At 39.1% G+C, this 13,185-nt stretch overlaps 4 protein-coding genes across 4 annotated transcripts in view; 1 reads left to right on the forward strand and 3 right to left on the reverse strand.

The window, feature by feature from the left end:
• The first annotated feature begins 2 nt into the window (after positions 1-2).
• LOC115627881 lies at positions 3-2,012 on the forward strand. The gene is made up of 4 exons (XM_030523767.1): positions 3-144; positions 201-1,269; positions 1,331-1,530; positions 1,589-2,012. Exons 1-4 carry the CDS (start codon positions 77-79, stop codon positions 1,857-1,859), a joined length of 1,608 nt encoding a protein of 535 aa, XP_030379627.1. The 5' UTR covers positions 3-76; the 3' UTR covers positions 1,860-2,012.
• A 713-nt stretch (positions 2,013-2,725) lies between these two features.
• On the reverse strand, positions 2,726-4,835 carry LOC115627872. The gene is made up of 4 exons (XM_030523756.1): positions 4,607-4,835; positions 3,512-4,543; positions 3,251-3,450; positions 2,726-3,192 (listed from the first exon to the last, which is right to left on the reverse strand). Exons 1-4 carry the CDS (start codon positions 4,679-4,681, stop codon positions 2,922-2,924), a joined length of 1,578 nt encoding a protein of 525 aa, XP_030379616.1. The 5' UTR covers positions 4,682-4,835; the 3' UTR covers positions 2,726-2,921.
• A 50-nt stretch (positions 4,836-4,885) lies between these two features.
• On the reverse strand, positions 4,886-6,551 carry LOC115627929 (putative gustatory receptor 2a). The gene is made up of 4 exons (XM_030523822.1): positions 5,607-6,551; positions 5,165-5,233; positions 5,019-5,108; positions 4,886-4,960 (listed from the first exon to the last, which is right to left on the reverse strand). Exons 1-4 carry the CDS (start codon positions 6,549-6,551, stop codon positions 4,886-4,888), a joined length of 1,179 nt encoding a protein of 392 aa, XP_030379682.1.
• A 5,559-nt stretch (positions 6,552-12,110) lies between these two features.
• Positions 12,111-13,185, reverse strand: part of LOC115627721 (microtubule-associated protein futsch) — a 78,192-nt gene continuing 77,117 nt past the window's right edge. The window contains exon 7 of the mRNA XM_030523470.1: positions 12,111-13,135. Coding sequence (XP_030379330.1) covers positions 12,966-13,135 — 170 coding nt within the window. The 3' untranslated portion in view covers positions 12,111-12,965. The remainder of the gene's footprint in view (positions 13,136-13,185) is intronic.

Consider the following 13,185-nt stretch of genomic DNA (forward strand, 5'->3'; position numbering starts at 1 on the left):
ACACACCTAATTTAAATAACACCTATATATGTATATTATTTAAAAGTTAAAACTTGCAACTTTTCAACGTCCGTTAATGTCGAAATCGAGCCACAATTGTGCGTTCCAAATTTCAGTAACCAACCTCATCCACTCAAGACTCAGGTGAGCATCGAGGACCTCCTCTCAGACATATCCTTCCAGCAATAAAACTGCTGCAGAAGCTCACAGGGGTCGCCCGATACCACAATGGATCAGCAGCCGCTTCAGGAATGCACTGCTGCTGATTCCACAAAGCAATTGGCCATTGACGAGCACACAAACGATGCGAAGCCAACAGAGCGCCTCGCCGGCCAAAATCTATTTGAGTTCATGAATGGTGCCGGCAACGCCGGCACAGACTCCAACACTTCCGCATCCAATAAGACCGGCCTCGTTGGCGATAATGCAAACACAAACACAATTACAGCCACAAACATAAATACAAACGCACGCAAAAATGACACAAACAATACAGACATTGAGTCGAAGGAGCACATGCCCAAGGTCATGCCCAAGGAGGAGGACGCCGCACAACAGTCCACCACAGCCACAAGCGCAGCCATAAGCCCAAACGCAACATCGAATGAGCTTTCCAATCAAGCCACCACCACCATTGATGGCTTAAACAGTGTGGTAGCAATCAGTCATCGCAACGAGTTTGCGAAACTCTTGATGCGGATGGGCGAGGAGGGCGATGGGGATGCCAATCAGATAGTAATGGAGCTGTTGAACACCAAAACGGAGGCCGACAAGACATCGGTTATCGAACGCGTCTCGGAGAATCTCATGCATGTACTGCGCGCTCAGACCTTGATCGATGCTGGCATCATAACTGGCAACGAGCGCTATCGTTGCTTCAAGTCCGTCATACAGAACTATGCGAAGCTCCATGCGGCCAAAAAGTTCATTGAGAAGTTGTCGGGTCTGTCACCCGAACCGGAAGTGGGTGGTGAGCAGAAGATGCTCGCTCGCATGGTGGCCGACGAAGTTCTACAAATACCAGAGCTGCTTCGCCAACTCTGGTCCTCCCTCGAGAAGATGGAGTTCTTCAACGAAGACACAGCCTTCAAGGTCTACTTGGAGGCCCGAACCCATCCACAAGCCAAGATATTGCGCGAACTAATGCTGACTCGCATATCTCGCGTCTTCCTGTGCATCGTCAGCTCCACTTCCTTTCTCGAGTTCAGCGAGCACGAGCTGGTTCATGTCCTCAAGAACTGTTATCTGAGTGTGAACTCTGAAATTGAGGTCAGTAGAAGATCCCAATCAGCCATTGCCCTCGCTTCTTTATTCTCCGCACCTCTTGCAGATCTTTCTCTCGGTCGTGCTGTGGTTGGAACACAACTGGTACGAGCGCAAGTCTCAGGTGGAGCATGTCCTGAGTGGGGTCCGCTTTAGCCTGATGCCCACCTGGTACCTCTCGACCCTGGACCGCACCAACAGATGCAGCCACTTTGCTCGAGTTACCAATATGAAATGCGTTCAAAATCTACTCGACCAAGGTCTTGCGTGAGTATCCCCATGAGGAAAATTTTGGATGCTGTCATTATAAAAACTTTCTCTTCAGAGATGCAATGGCACTGCGTGGGAACATGTCACATTTCTCGTTCACCAAGAAGGTTGAGAAGCCCATGCCACGTGATTGGATTGCCGACCCCGAATGTGGCCATCACCACAAGGTGCATTGCGAGCGCTTCGTCTACCCTACCTATGAGGTGTTCAAACAGTATTTGGTCAAGATAATACGTTGTGCTCCCAACTATTGGCGTACCCTGCGACCGGCACAGGAGATCTATCGCAAGGTGCTCAAGTGCTGTGCTCCTCCGCATTATTACTAAAGACAGTGGTTGATCCTCAAGGAAGTCAGTTTTCCTTTTTAATTAAAAAACAACAACAACAACATTGATAATGATAACAATGACAACAAAAATGAATGTACTACCTAAATATACGTTTAAAATGCTTAAATAAAATTATCGTTATAGCAATTATTCGGTCAAATTGTTTATTAATAATGCGGGAATTGTCTTATCTTAATTGTCTTATTAGCCAAGTTCCGGAACTCTTTGCGGTTTCAGATATATGTACATCCAATTTTTATCAGTATAGCCTGAGAAAGATGTTAAATAAAAACAAGAGAGAACGCTACAGTTGAGCAAGCCCGAAAGTAATACAAGATGCGCTGTACCCAGACAAACTTTTGGCATTGAGTTATACGCCCATAGCAGCAAAAAGAAGAAGAACAGCGAAATTGATGCTGCAGTTTTAGAATAGACCGCTTTGGATGAAATTTGAAACGAAAGTAAATAATTTTATATACTTGTAGATTACTGGCGCCAAGTTTGATTTATGTAGCTTTTGGAATGTGGACAGTGTTGACGGGGAGAGCAGAGAGTCAAAAATGAAAAAAATTAAATTGTGTTGACGGGTCTAGGGTCGTCAACATACCAAGTTTGGTAAATGTGTCCAGGTGCTCAGACGGGCGGACATGTCTAGATCGATTTCTCTTCTTTCTGCCAGTTAAATACTTTGCATTAACCTTATATACCCTTTTCACCCGACAAGTAAAGGGTATATAAACAATCATGGATATCTAGAATAGTCCACAGTTTCGAGGAATATACGAGTGCTTTTCAGCTGCACTCGAACAATTGAAAATGGCTGAATTATAAAGAGCGCAAATATCCCAAAGAACTAGTTTTATTATTATTTTGCCTGGGTTTAAGTAATGTATTTTAGTATATACTGGGTGGATGGTAGGTGGTAGGGTGCACAGGTAATTTCACAATAAACAAAAGTACAGTTGTGTTGCCAATGTCAAAAAGGCATGATCATGGTACCAATGTGTGCCTCAGCTCAAATGTTAACTTAAGAAAACGGCAAAGGTGGAACGTTGAGTATCAGTAGTAGCTTGGCGGAGAACAGCACTTGAGCACCTTGCGATAGATTTCCTGTGCCGGTCGGAGGGTACGCCAATAGTTGGGAGCACAGCGTATGATCTTAACTAAATATTCTTTGAACACCTCATAAGTAGGGTAGACGAAGCGCTCGCAATGCACCTTGTGGTGATGGCCACATTCGGGGTCGGCAATCCAATCACGTGGCATGGGCTTCTCAACCGTCTTGCTAAACGAGAATCGCGACATATTCCCACGCAGTGCCATTGCATCTCTGAAGAGAAAGTTTTTATAATGACAGCATCCAAAATTCTCCTCATGGGGATACTCACGCAAGACCTTGGTCGAGTAGATTTTGAACGCATTTCATATTGGTAACTCGAGCAAAGTGGCTGCATCTGTTGGTGCGGTCCAGGGTCGAGAGGTACCAGGTGGGCATCAGGCTAAAGCGGACCCCACTCAGGACATGCTCCACCTGAGACTTGCGCTCGTACCAGTTGTGTTCCAACCACAGCACGACCGAGAGAAAGATCTGCAAGAGGTGCGGAGAATAAAGAAGCGAGGGCAATGGCTGATTGGGATCTTCTACTGACCTCAATTTCAGAGTTCACACTCAGATAACAGTTCTTGAGGACATGAACCAGCTCGTGCTCGCTGAACTCGAGAAAGGAAGTGGAGCTGACGATGCAAAGGAAGACGCGAGATATGCGAGTCAGCATTAGTTCGCGCAATATCTTGGCTTGTGGATGGGTTCGGGCCTCCAAGTAGACCTTGAAGGCTGTGTCTTCGTTGAAGAACTCCATCTTCTCGAGGGAGGACCAGAGTTGGCGAAGCAGCTCTGGTATTTGTAGAACTTCGTCGGCCACCATGCGAGCGAGCATCTTCTGCTCACCACCCACTTCCGGTTCGGGTGACAGACCCGACAACTTCTCAATGAACTTTTTGGCCGCATGGAGCTTCGCATAGTTCTGTATGACGGACTTGAAGCAACGATAGCGCTCGTTGCCAGTTATGATGCCAGCATCGATCAAGGTCTGAGCGCGCAGTACATGCATGAGATTCTCCGAGACGCGTTCGATAACCGATGTCTTGTCGGCCTCCGTTTTGGTGTTCAACAGCTCCATTACTATCTGATTGGCATCCCCATCGCCCTCCTCGCCCATCCGCATCAAGAGTTTCGCAAACTCGTTGCGATGACTGATTGCTACCACACTGTTTAAGCCATCAATGGTGGTGGTGGCTTGATTGGAAAGCTCATTCGATGTTGCGTTTGGGCTTATGGCTGCGCTTGTGGCTGTGGTGGACTGTTGTGCGGCGTCCTCCTCCTTGGGCATGACCTTGTGCATGTGATCCTTGGGCTCGTTGTCTGTATTATTTGAATCCTTTGTGGTGGTGAATGTGGTTGTGCTTGCATTATCGCCAACGAGGGCTGTCTGAACAAGATTGGTGGCGTCCACATTGGCTGTACTGATTTCTTCCATGAATTCAAAAATATTGTTTTCATCAGCGAGCAGTTGTGGCGATTTCATGTCGCTCTTGTGTTCATCAATGGTCACTTGCTTAGTGGAGTCAGCAGCAACGCCTTTATCGGCTGGCTGCTGATCCATTTTTCTGTTTGGGGACCTCTGTGTGGGGTTTCGGGCACTGGTTGGGAAAATTCATTCACCTGCGAACGCTGCAATGCTCACCTGAGTGGTGAACAGTTGGTTTAGTATCTTGAGCACTGAAATTTGGATTTCGTGGTCGTTTTTTGGGCTTGGCATAAATAAACTTAAAAATGCCCTTGTTATTGATTTTTCGATTAATTTGTTTGAACGTGAAGTACTTGAACGCTTGGCTAGGGCTCTGAATCAGATGCCTAAGCCTACTGAGGGTACACTTTTCCGACATAGTTCTGTGTCTTGTAAAAATGCTTTTGAGTTTGTGTTAATAGCTGTATGGTGACGGTTTGAGGAGACAATTTACGCTTAAAGCGAACCAAAGTTCTCACTCATATGAAATTGTATAAGAATTATCAGGTAGGTTGTCGTTGCACCCACAATCTGAAATGCGGTACTATGTTAAACCCATACCTTCCGAGTCATCTCTTTGCCAACTCACCGTATAAAGTAATGTACAATCGACAGTGAAGAAACCGGCGGCACTGAAGGTAAGACGTTGGTGTACTAGCTGCAGGGAAAATTGGGTGACCTGCAAAGATAAAGGCGTTACTAACAACGGACCATAGCGATGGACTAGCAACGGACCAAGGCGTTGTGATTATCGTTCTCAAGATCCAACTGGATTCGGTGTAAGCTGACGGCCAGGCGTGTTGGCTGGAAAGATTCCGAAACAGTTTAAGTATTTACTGACACATAAAAAATCGTTGTTAAGATCGAGAAATATGATAATGCAAGGAAGACAATTATATCATTATATATGTATTTGGAAACCTATTAATGGGTTTTTATGAAATCTTTTAATATTTCTGCATATATGCGCCTAGCCCGAAGTATTTCTGTAGGGGTCACTATATGATTGGCTTTCTGGGGCTTCGATTCTTTGTCGAGATTTCTCCATTAGTTGCACTTCAGGTTTTATGGTTAAGAGGAAAGCCACACTGCAGCATAGGATAGAAGGGTTGTGGTCTAAGGCAATGCCTACTTTTCTTTTTTCCCACTTCTACAAATTAGAGTAATGCTTACTTACATACTGTGAGGCATTTTCACACATCAGAGCCAGAACCAGGACATTAACTAGATGCGGCGCAGACCAAAGGGTGCTCGCAACAACCTGCAGAAACTCCACCGGTGATGAGGTGAACTTCTTGAAGTTCAGAAAGATCCAATAGCAGTTGGATGTGATGGCTAGAAAGTCGTTGCCTACTTGGAACAGCATAGACAGACCATAGCACCGATTGAGCAGACCGACCAACCTCCACAGGTGCTCATAGAGCTGACGTACCACCAGCAAGCGACGAATGGCAATTAGGCCCACGGCATGGGCATCGCCATCGACGCTTTTAGTCGGCTGTGTCCTTAGTCGCAATTTTTCTAGTACACGGACCATCAGTTCCAGGCGCAGGCGAACGATGAGCACGGCCGTAAAGATCTGAAAGTATCGCAGACCGGAGACTAGCATGGGCAGCAGATAGCAGAACCAGTAAACCGGAAACTCTGGCGTTGATAACAGTATTTTGGTAAGCATTATGAAGCCCTGGCTGATCGCATAGCAACAGAACATAATTGCAGCACGTCGTGTCGTGAGCCGTCGCAGCTTTTTATTCTCTGCACTTACGTTAAGTGCGTCATGGAAGAGGCGATCGATCACTTGGACTTCGGCGTAGAAGTCGCGCTTTGTGGCACGCTTCCACACCGTCTCGAGCAATGCAACAGCGTGAGCGATACGCATTCCCAGCAATTGAATGTCGTCCATTGTGTAGCCCGCATCGTCTGCACTCTTGGTGCTGCACACGTCCTCGCCGAATATCCCATAGGTGGTGTAGACGCTGGCCAAGCCCAGCACTGTCCAGGTATAGAGCTCCAGCCAGCGGGAGCGTTGCAAACGATGCTCATGCTGGCTTATTCGCCAAGCTGTCAGGTTGCACAGTTGGCAGAAGTGGTTTAGAGGCGCCAGCGCGTCTAAAATGTCCATGGCAGTGGCTTGTGAGACACAGTGGCAGTGGCAGGACAGTCAGAAAGTTGATTTCGATTAAGCACAGGTGGCAATAAAAGTTGTGGGCCAATTAATTAGGCATATAAATGCAAGTCATATCGCTTGACTTTAGACCTTGGCCTTGTGACACATGTGTATGCAGGGAACTCTTTTACCTGTAAGCGAATGATTTGACACTTCAGCTCTTTCAGCCTGGGAACTGTTCTGCGAAAGGAAGTCAAGGTCCAACTGACTGCATTAGCTTGTTGAAATACAATCGATGGAAATCTGAGTTAAGTAACTGACCACCACTACTTCTTTTTTACCGTCTACCTATCTAGCTAGGTACTAGAACTGAAGACTGAAAGCTCTGAAAAACCAATACGAAAAGAAGCGATAAGGAGTTGCTTTACAGTCCCAGCCCAATCTAAGCTTAATTAGCGAAGTGTCCTAGATGCTTTGTTTTGGTGACCCCTTTGTCATTAAATAGTAATGTGTCTGCTTACTAAGTATGTAAATGCCCGTAATAATGCCCATTAAAACGATTGCACGATTTGGCAATTTGGTAATAGAACCATCCATTAGACCTATGTACGCGTAAGCTACGAACTGCATTTAATGAAATCCTCAGATTGTGAAGAAAAAGTCTTGTAAAGTCATGAAATGTATTACAGGCAATGAAGTTACGGTTAAAGCCCAGTCCAGCCTAGGCTTATTAAGCAATCTTTAGCTTTCATATTTTAGCAGCCGCTTTGCCATTCTTTTGAATCTGTAGGGTTTCTTAAAAGCTTTATTATCTCCAACTTTACTCATCAGACTAATACTTTCCAAACGGCTTGAAGCATTTTTGCGCAGAATTTCCAAAAATATTTAAGGCTTTACAGGTCTTCCTTTGGTGAGGATTTATTTACTTACTGTCTGGCCGTAGCAGCACCGAAGAAGGACTAATTTCAGCACATACCCATAGTGTAGTGTCTGGTATGGCGAACCATCAATCAGCCATCAATCAACCATCAATCATGCGATCAATCAGCTGGCTGTCCATTCGCGTAAATGAGAAAAAATAATTGAGTGTGTTTCACATAAATACCTTTATTAAGTTTTGTATTTTGTTTTTCTTGGGAATTTCATATTTTTAAATAGTTCTTGAGATAAGCTTGATTTGACTTTTCGTAAAATGTAATACATATATGTATATTAATTTTTTCTTTTGCTTTAACATTTTCCTCTCTTTCATTTCCTTTCCTTTTCTTTGCGTTGCTTTGCTTTCCTTTCACAATACTTTTTTGCTCTTGCCTAGCAGCATATTTTATTTTTTATTTATTTTTTTTTTAACTTTTTTGACTGCCTATAAGTGTGTGTGTGTGTTTGTTTGTGTGGATGTACCTTTCTATTCATTATTCCATTCCGTCTATTGTTTTCCCTCTTGTTGTTGTTGTGTCAGCATCCCTATATCTGTTTTACCAGTCAACAATCTGTGTTTCTGTGTGTGTGTGTGGCATGCTTTGCTTTACTAATCAATATATTTAGTAGTTATACATAGATATATATATATATATATGTATATATTTGTATATGTAGGTATATTTGATTTAAATCGAAGCTGCTAATAATTAAAAGCAAATTCATACACTTATGTTGCAAATTTAACAAACAAATTTTATTTGGGTACATTCAAATACATATGTATATAGTATATATACTCATATATAGATATACGTATATACATATGTTGTTGCTTGGATAAGGCAATGGAAATCTGATTTTTATGATGACGGTGACACATAAAAGAACGTCTCCATATATTCTCTCTTGTAGTAATGTTTCATCGTTTTTTTGTGTGTGTGTGTGTGTTTTTTTAAATAGTTTTACTAATCAACGCAGAAAAGGCAAAATAAATTTGTTGGTTTGTCAATTTTTTGTTGTTGTAGAGTTACAAGAAAACATTCATACGTTCAAGTATAGTAAATATTTGTATTCATATATATGTGTATATATATATAGTTCGATACATATTTAGTTAATGCAATTAAATATTATATGCATCCTCGATTTAGCACTTAACGCAAAAACATATAAATTATTATTAAAATTTTGCTCATTTCATATTCATTTTCAAAAATTTCTTTAAAGATTTTGCAATTCGCTTTTATATGTTTGTAAGTATGCATATACTATATATGTATATACTATATAATTGTTAAAAATTCAAAAGAGTAGAGTGCATTTCCATTTAAAGTTTTCATTTGTTTTATATTTCTGTGAATTAGTTTCAAATCGAATCTTGATTGAAGAATGAAGAATTGGCTCAACCCCACCACTTGACAAGTCCCAGACTAGTTGAAACTAGTTAGCTTCCCTTCTTTGCGCTTCTCAGTCCCAGTTTTGAACCAATTGATGGAACATGTCCAGTTCGAAGGTAAGTACTACATTTGAAATTCTACAAATCACGGCTCAGTACATCACCCATTTTATTGAGGTGTTTCAGACCTTTTGTAAATTATACTTTTCCTTGCACTACTGGTGATTGGCAATATACAATCACTGGGGACCACTGTGCGACTGATTTCTGCGGCACTGTAGGGTTCTGATTAAGCACTTGGCTAAATGAGAACCACTTAGATTTTGTGAATGAGTTGGATCGGCAGAACTTTAGGGCTGCCAAAGAAGATCTAATTGGGACTAGAACTGTATCCTATTTTTTCCATCATTATGGGTTTTCTTTTGCCAATTTCCAATCTTCGATATCATGCACCATACACATACTATACTATATATCAGCGTAATTGCTATTTGAGCACAGAAATTAGAAATCAACATTTTTGAAACACTCACAGATAGTTAATCCTTTAAGCATTATAACTGGATTATCGCATAATTTCGAGCATTACTTTCGTTAGTAATTGCTGTGAGTGTGCTTAGCAAACAAAATGCGAACAATTGTGGTTCAAACATTGTCATAATTATTATATTCGATCTTAATGTCAACTTTCAACTTAACGCTTATACATATAATTTTTGTTTTTTCTATTTATTATTTAAAAAAAAGGCGTTTAATTTTTAAGCTTTTTCAAAGATATTCGCATGGTTTTTGGTTTTTTTTTTGTTGTTTGTTAGCTTAGTGCATAGTTTTTATTATGTTTATGAAATTTGGTTTTAGTTTCTTATAGTTGTTGGACCATTGGCCTTTGAATTTGAATTAAGTTTTGCTTTATAAACATTTATTAATTTCCTTTATTATTAAATATGTAAATCCCTGTCTAAAGCTGTTTTTAATAATCATCAAATAATTATTTTATATATTGTTAAACAAAAAATGCTGTTATTGAATTTCTTTAAGCGAACCCGAATGACAAACTTTAGTTAACACAAATAATGCCCTTGTTTTTGTTTAAAAAATGTGTCTTTTATATGTATATAAAAAAAAACTATCACATACGCGCTTGAATCCTTCAAAAAGTGTATGAATTTTGTATATAATTTGTTATAAGTGGCTTAATTGTTTGTATACCTTTCTTGCATGATATTTATCAAATTTTGCATTGTTTTCACTTTTGAAATTTAGCTTTTTGTTTTTGGTTTTTGTTTTTTTTTTTTTTTTGTAGACTGGACGGTTGCCAGTTTGTTCGACTGTTGCGCCTGGTTTGTTGTTGTTGTTCTTGTTCTTTTTGTTGTTGTTGTTGTTGTTGTATAAAAAGCAAGCAACAAAATATATGTATGTAGTTGTCGAAAATGCAACGAAAAATATTTATTGAATATTCATAGTATTTTACTTCCATTTAATTGCGCTCTATAAAATTGTTTGAGTATGTTTGCGATTTAAATATATGTATGTACTATATGTATATTTATATACACATATATGCATATACATACATACATATATGTATATACGTGTATATATATGTATATATATATATATTAAAAGTCCGTATGTCGAATATCAATTTGCAAATTGTAAGCAAAAGTCGTTTTTATACCATTTTATTTGTTAGTTTTGTTGAGTTTTTAAATGTTCATTATTTTCTCTCATTTCTTTGGACTGTTTTCTGTGGCCCAGAATTGTTGTTGTTTGAATTTGTTGTTCAATATTTATGTGAATTGTGTGCTTTTAGTGGCGTTATTAAATCGTATGTGTTTATGTACTCGTATGTATGGTAGTACTATTTATTATAATTATTAGTATTATTATTTAATATTTGTTTTTGTTTTTTGTATTTTTTTTTTTTGTAAATTTGTTATTCTATGACTATGAAAAAGTAAAAAAAATATAGAAAAATAACCTTCACTTTGTGTACTTCATCTTTTTTTATTACTTTACTTTAGTTGTGTTTCACAAATTCTGTTACGACACCCGATCAATCACTGCACTCCTGACCGACTCCCCAGACCAGCTTAAACCTTATATAGTAATATGTTGTGTAACATCAGCATTAACATCACCATTATCACCAACAACAGACCCATTTTCAACTTCCTTGTAATCGTATCGCATCCTCCTTATTATCATCGTCTTCAAAACACACTTACGAGTATCAATGCTATTTCAGTTTCTTCATACCCCAGACTTCCAAGTTTTCCAGTTCCAGTAGAATTGTATGTATACTCGACCAGAACCAGTCCTAGACTTGCTACAACACTAAGACCCAATTCATGCCCCTTTATAAGTAGTATACAATATGTATACTCTTCGCACCCAAACATCGGTAAGTCGCTATCCCTATCGCTATCGCTATCGCTTACGTTCGTCAGTTTTTCTGCCAGACTTTTGTTTTTCTATATAAAGTGTACGTATATCAACTTGCGTGTATGTACTATAGTTTCTTTATAAATGTACGCTTATCAAAACGTCAATTGGTTTCAGTAAGTCTTTCAGCTGTCGGCATCGATAAAAATAATCACTAAGAATCAAAATTAACAACTTGATCAAAAAAAAAAAAAAAAAAACAATAAAGTGATGAAAAATGAAATCAATACCTAATTTGTAATTAGTAATGCTCTTAAAGGTTTTCTTTCCGTTTTATTTGAATGCTTTGTAAGTATTGTTTGTTAGTTTGGGAGGCACATTTATTTAAGGTTGTAGGTATGTATTTATTTTTATATATTTGTTTTTTGCATTTTAAAAGGTCTATTCTTTTATTGCTTTATATTTTGAAGTTCTTCAAATGCTTTGCCATTCGATTGCATGTTTTATAGTGTTATTGTTCCTTTTAAATTAGACAATTTCATTATCATTTATCATCATATAATTATATACTCTTATTTAGTTTATTATTTATGTGAGTTATTTTCCGAGATTTTCTCGCTTTATTTGGCGTTTTTAAATTTGTTCTTAACACACCGTTTTGTATTATGAGTATTTATGATCTGACCTTTTATCATTTATCGATTGATTTCATTTATTTGAGTTAAAATTCAAATATACGATCTTGTTTCTTAAAATTTGTTCTAGTATAATAAACATGAATTATATATATATTTATGTATACATAATTTTATTCTCAATATATTGTATAATTTTTTAAATGAATACTTCAATTTATTTAAGTTTCTGTTTGTTGTATACTCGTACAATATTTATGCTATGCGGGTTTGAAAACTATTTTGATCTTTGGGTTACTATGCAAGGTAGCTTGATGTTCAATGAAAGCACAAAAGAAACATTGTTTTCATTTTCAATTTGTTGTTCTTTTTTTGTGGCACGTGGCACTTCTTTGGTATATATATGTATGTGTGTGTCAGTATGATTTTTTTTTGTTAAACATTATTTTTGAAAATATACTTGTGTGGCAAGCTTTTGGCTATAATGGCTTGCATCGTTTTCGTAATTAATTTCTTGAAAATAAATATCAATTAATTACTTTCTCGCTTCGTTTTGGAAATGAAGAGCAAAAAGCGCAATAGACGGCATTGGCAAACAAAATGGCGTCATCCATGTGACCCGTTACTCCGCCATATTTAGCTTTTTTGTTTTGTTATTTCCTTTTAATTGTAAACTGTGTTTTCCACACGGCATTTTATTGCATTTCATTTGTTGTTTTCGGTTCTTGTTGTCAAGCTTTCAAAAGCAATTTGCAGCTGTTGTTATTGTTGTTGTCGTCGTTGTCGTCGTCGGCAAGCCTCTTAACGTTGCATTTGCATTTGTAAGCTGAAAACTTGGAAGTCATTGTCGTCGTCGTAGCTGTTGGTGTTGTTGTTGTTGTTGTTGCTGTTTCTGGCTAGCTGCTGGTTAGTCTACTATATAAGATATCGTTCGATACGTTACCCTCAAACCAGCTCGGTGTCCTTCAGAGTTGTTGTTTAAACAGTTTGTGTGTTTTCCCATTATTTGTCGATTACTCGTTGAAAAGTGCTTTTAAATTGTGAGTTTAGCGTAGTTTAGTCGTCGGAAAATGCAATAAACAAGCCCGTGGCCTAGAATTCCAAGCGATAGGCGGAGCAGGAGGTCTCATGATCCTGCAAATTAATTGTGCAACGTGAAGCAGATGGTGAGAGGTCGATGTGATATTTCGCCAAAAGCTCTTCGTTTTCGGCCACCCAATAGCCGAGGACATCGGTATCGTAGGTTGGTATAATGGTCACCTCTGCCAGGCGAAAAAGGATTAATTCTTAAATATTCGATTAAAGCTAAGGA

This window comes from Scaptodrosophila lebanonensis, unplaced genomic scaffold (genome assembly GCF_003285725.1).
Source record: "Scaptodrosophila lebanonensis strain 11010-0011.00,11010-0021.00 unplaced genomic scaffold, SlebRS2 tig00000098-arrow-pilon, whole genome shotgun sequence".
NCBI classification, from domain to species: domain Eukaryota; kingdom Metazoa; phylum Arthropoda; class Insecta; order Diptera; family Drosophilidae; genus Scaptodrosophila; species Scaptodrosophila lebanonensis.

Bases quoted from the DNA above. Each gene is read 5' to 3' on its own strand.
- LOC115627872 (XM_030523756.1), bottom strand. From the start codon at position 4,681: ATGCCAAGCCCAAAAAACGACCACGAAATCCAAATTTCAGTGCTCAAG. The intron at 3,451-3,511 runs GTCAGTAGAAGA...CACCTCTTGCAG, and splicing joins GTGTGAACTCTGAAATTGAG to ATCTTTCTCTCGGTCGTGCT. The intron at 3,193-3,250 runs GTGAGTATCCCC...CTTTCTCTTCAG, and splicing joins CTACTCGACCAAGGTCTTGC to AGATGCAATGGCACTGCGTG.
- LOC115627929 (XM_030523822.1), bottom strand. From the start codon at position 6,551: ATGGACATTTTAGACGCGCTGGCGCCTCTAAACCACTTCTGCCAACTG. The intron at 5,234-5,606 runs GTAAGTAAGCAT...GAATCTTTCCAG, and splicing joins GTGAAAATGCCTCACAGTAT to CCAACACGCCTGGCCGTCAG. The intron at 4,961-5,018 runs GTGAGTTGGCAA...ACCGCATTTCAG, and splicing joins ATTGTACATTACTTTATACG to ATTGTGGGTGCAACGACAAC.
- LOC115627881 (XM_030523767.1), top strand. From the start codon at position 77: ATGTCGAAATCGAGCCACAATTGTGCGTTCCAAATTTCAGTAACCAAC. The intron at 1,270-1,330 runs GTCAGTAGAAGA...CACCTCTTGCAG, and splicing joins GTGTGAACTCTGAAATTGAG to ATCTTTCTCTCGGTCGTGCT. The intron at 1,531-1,588 runs GTGAGTATCCCC...CTTTCTCTTCAG, and splicing joins CTACTCGACCAAGGTCTTGC to AGATGCAATGGCACTGCGTG.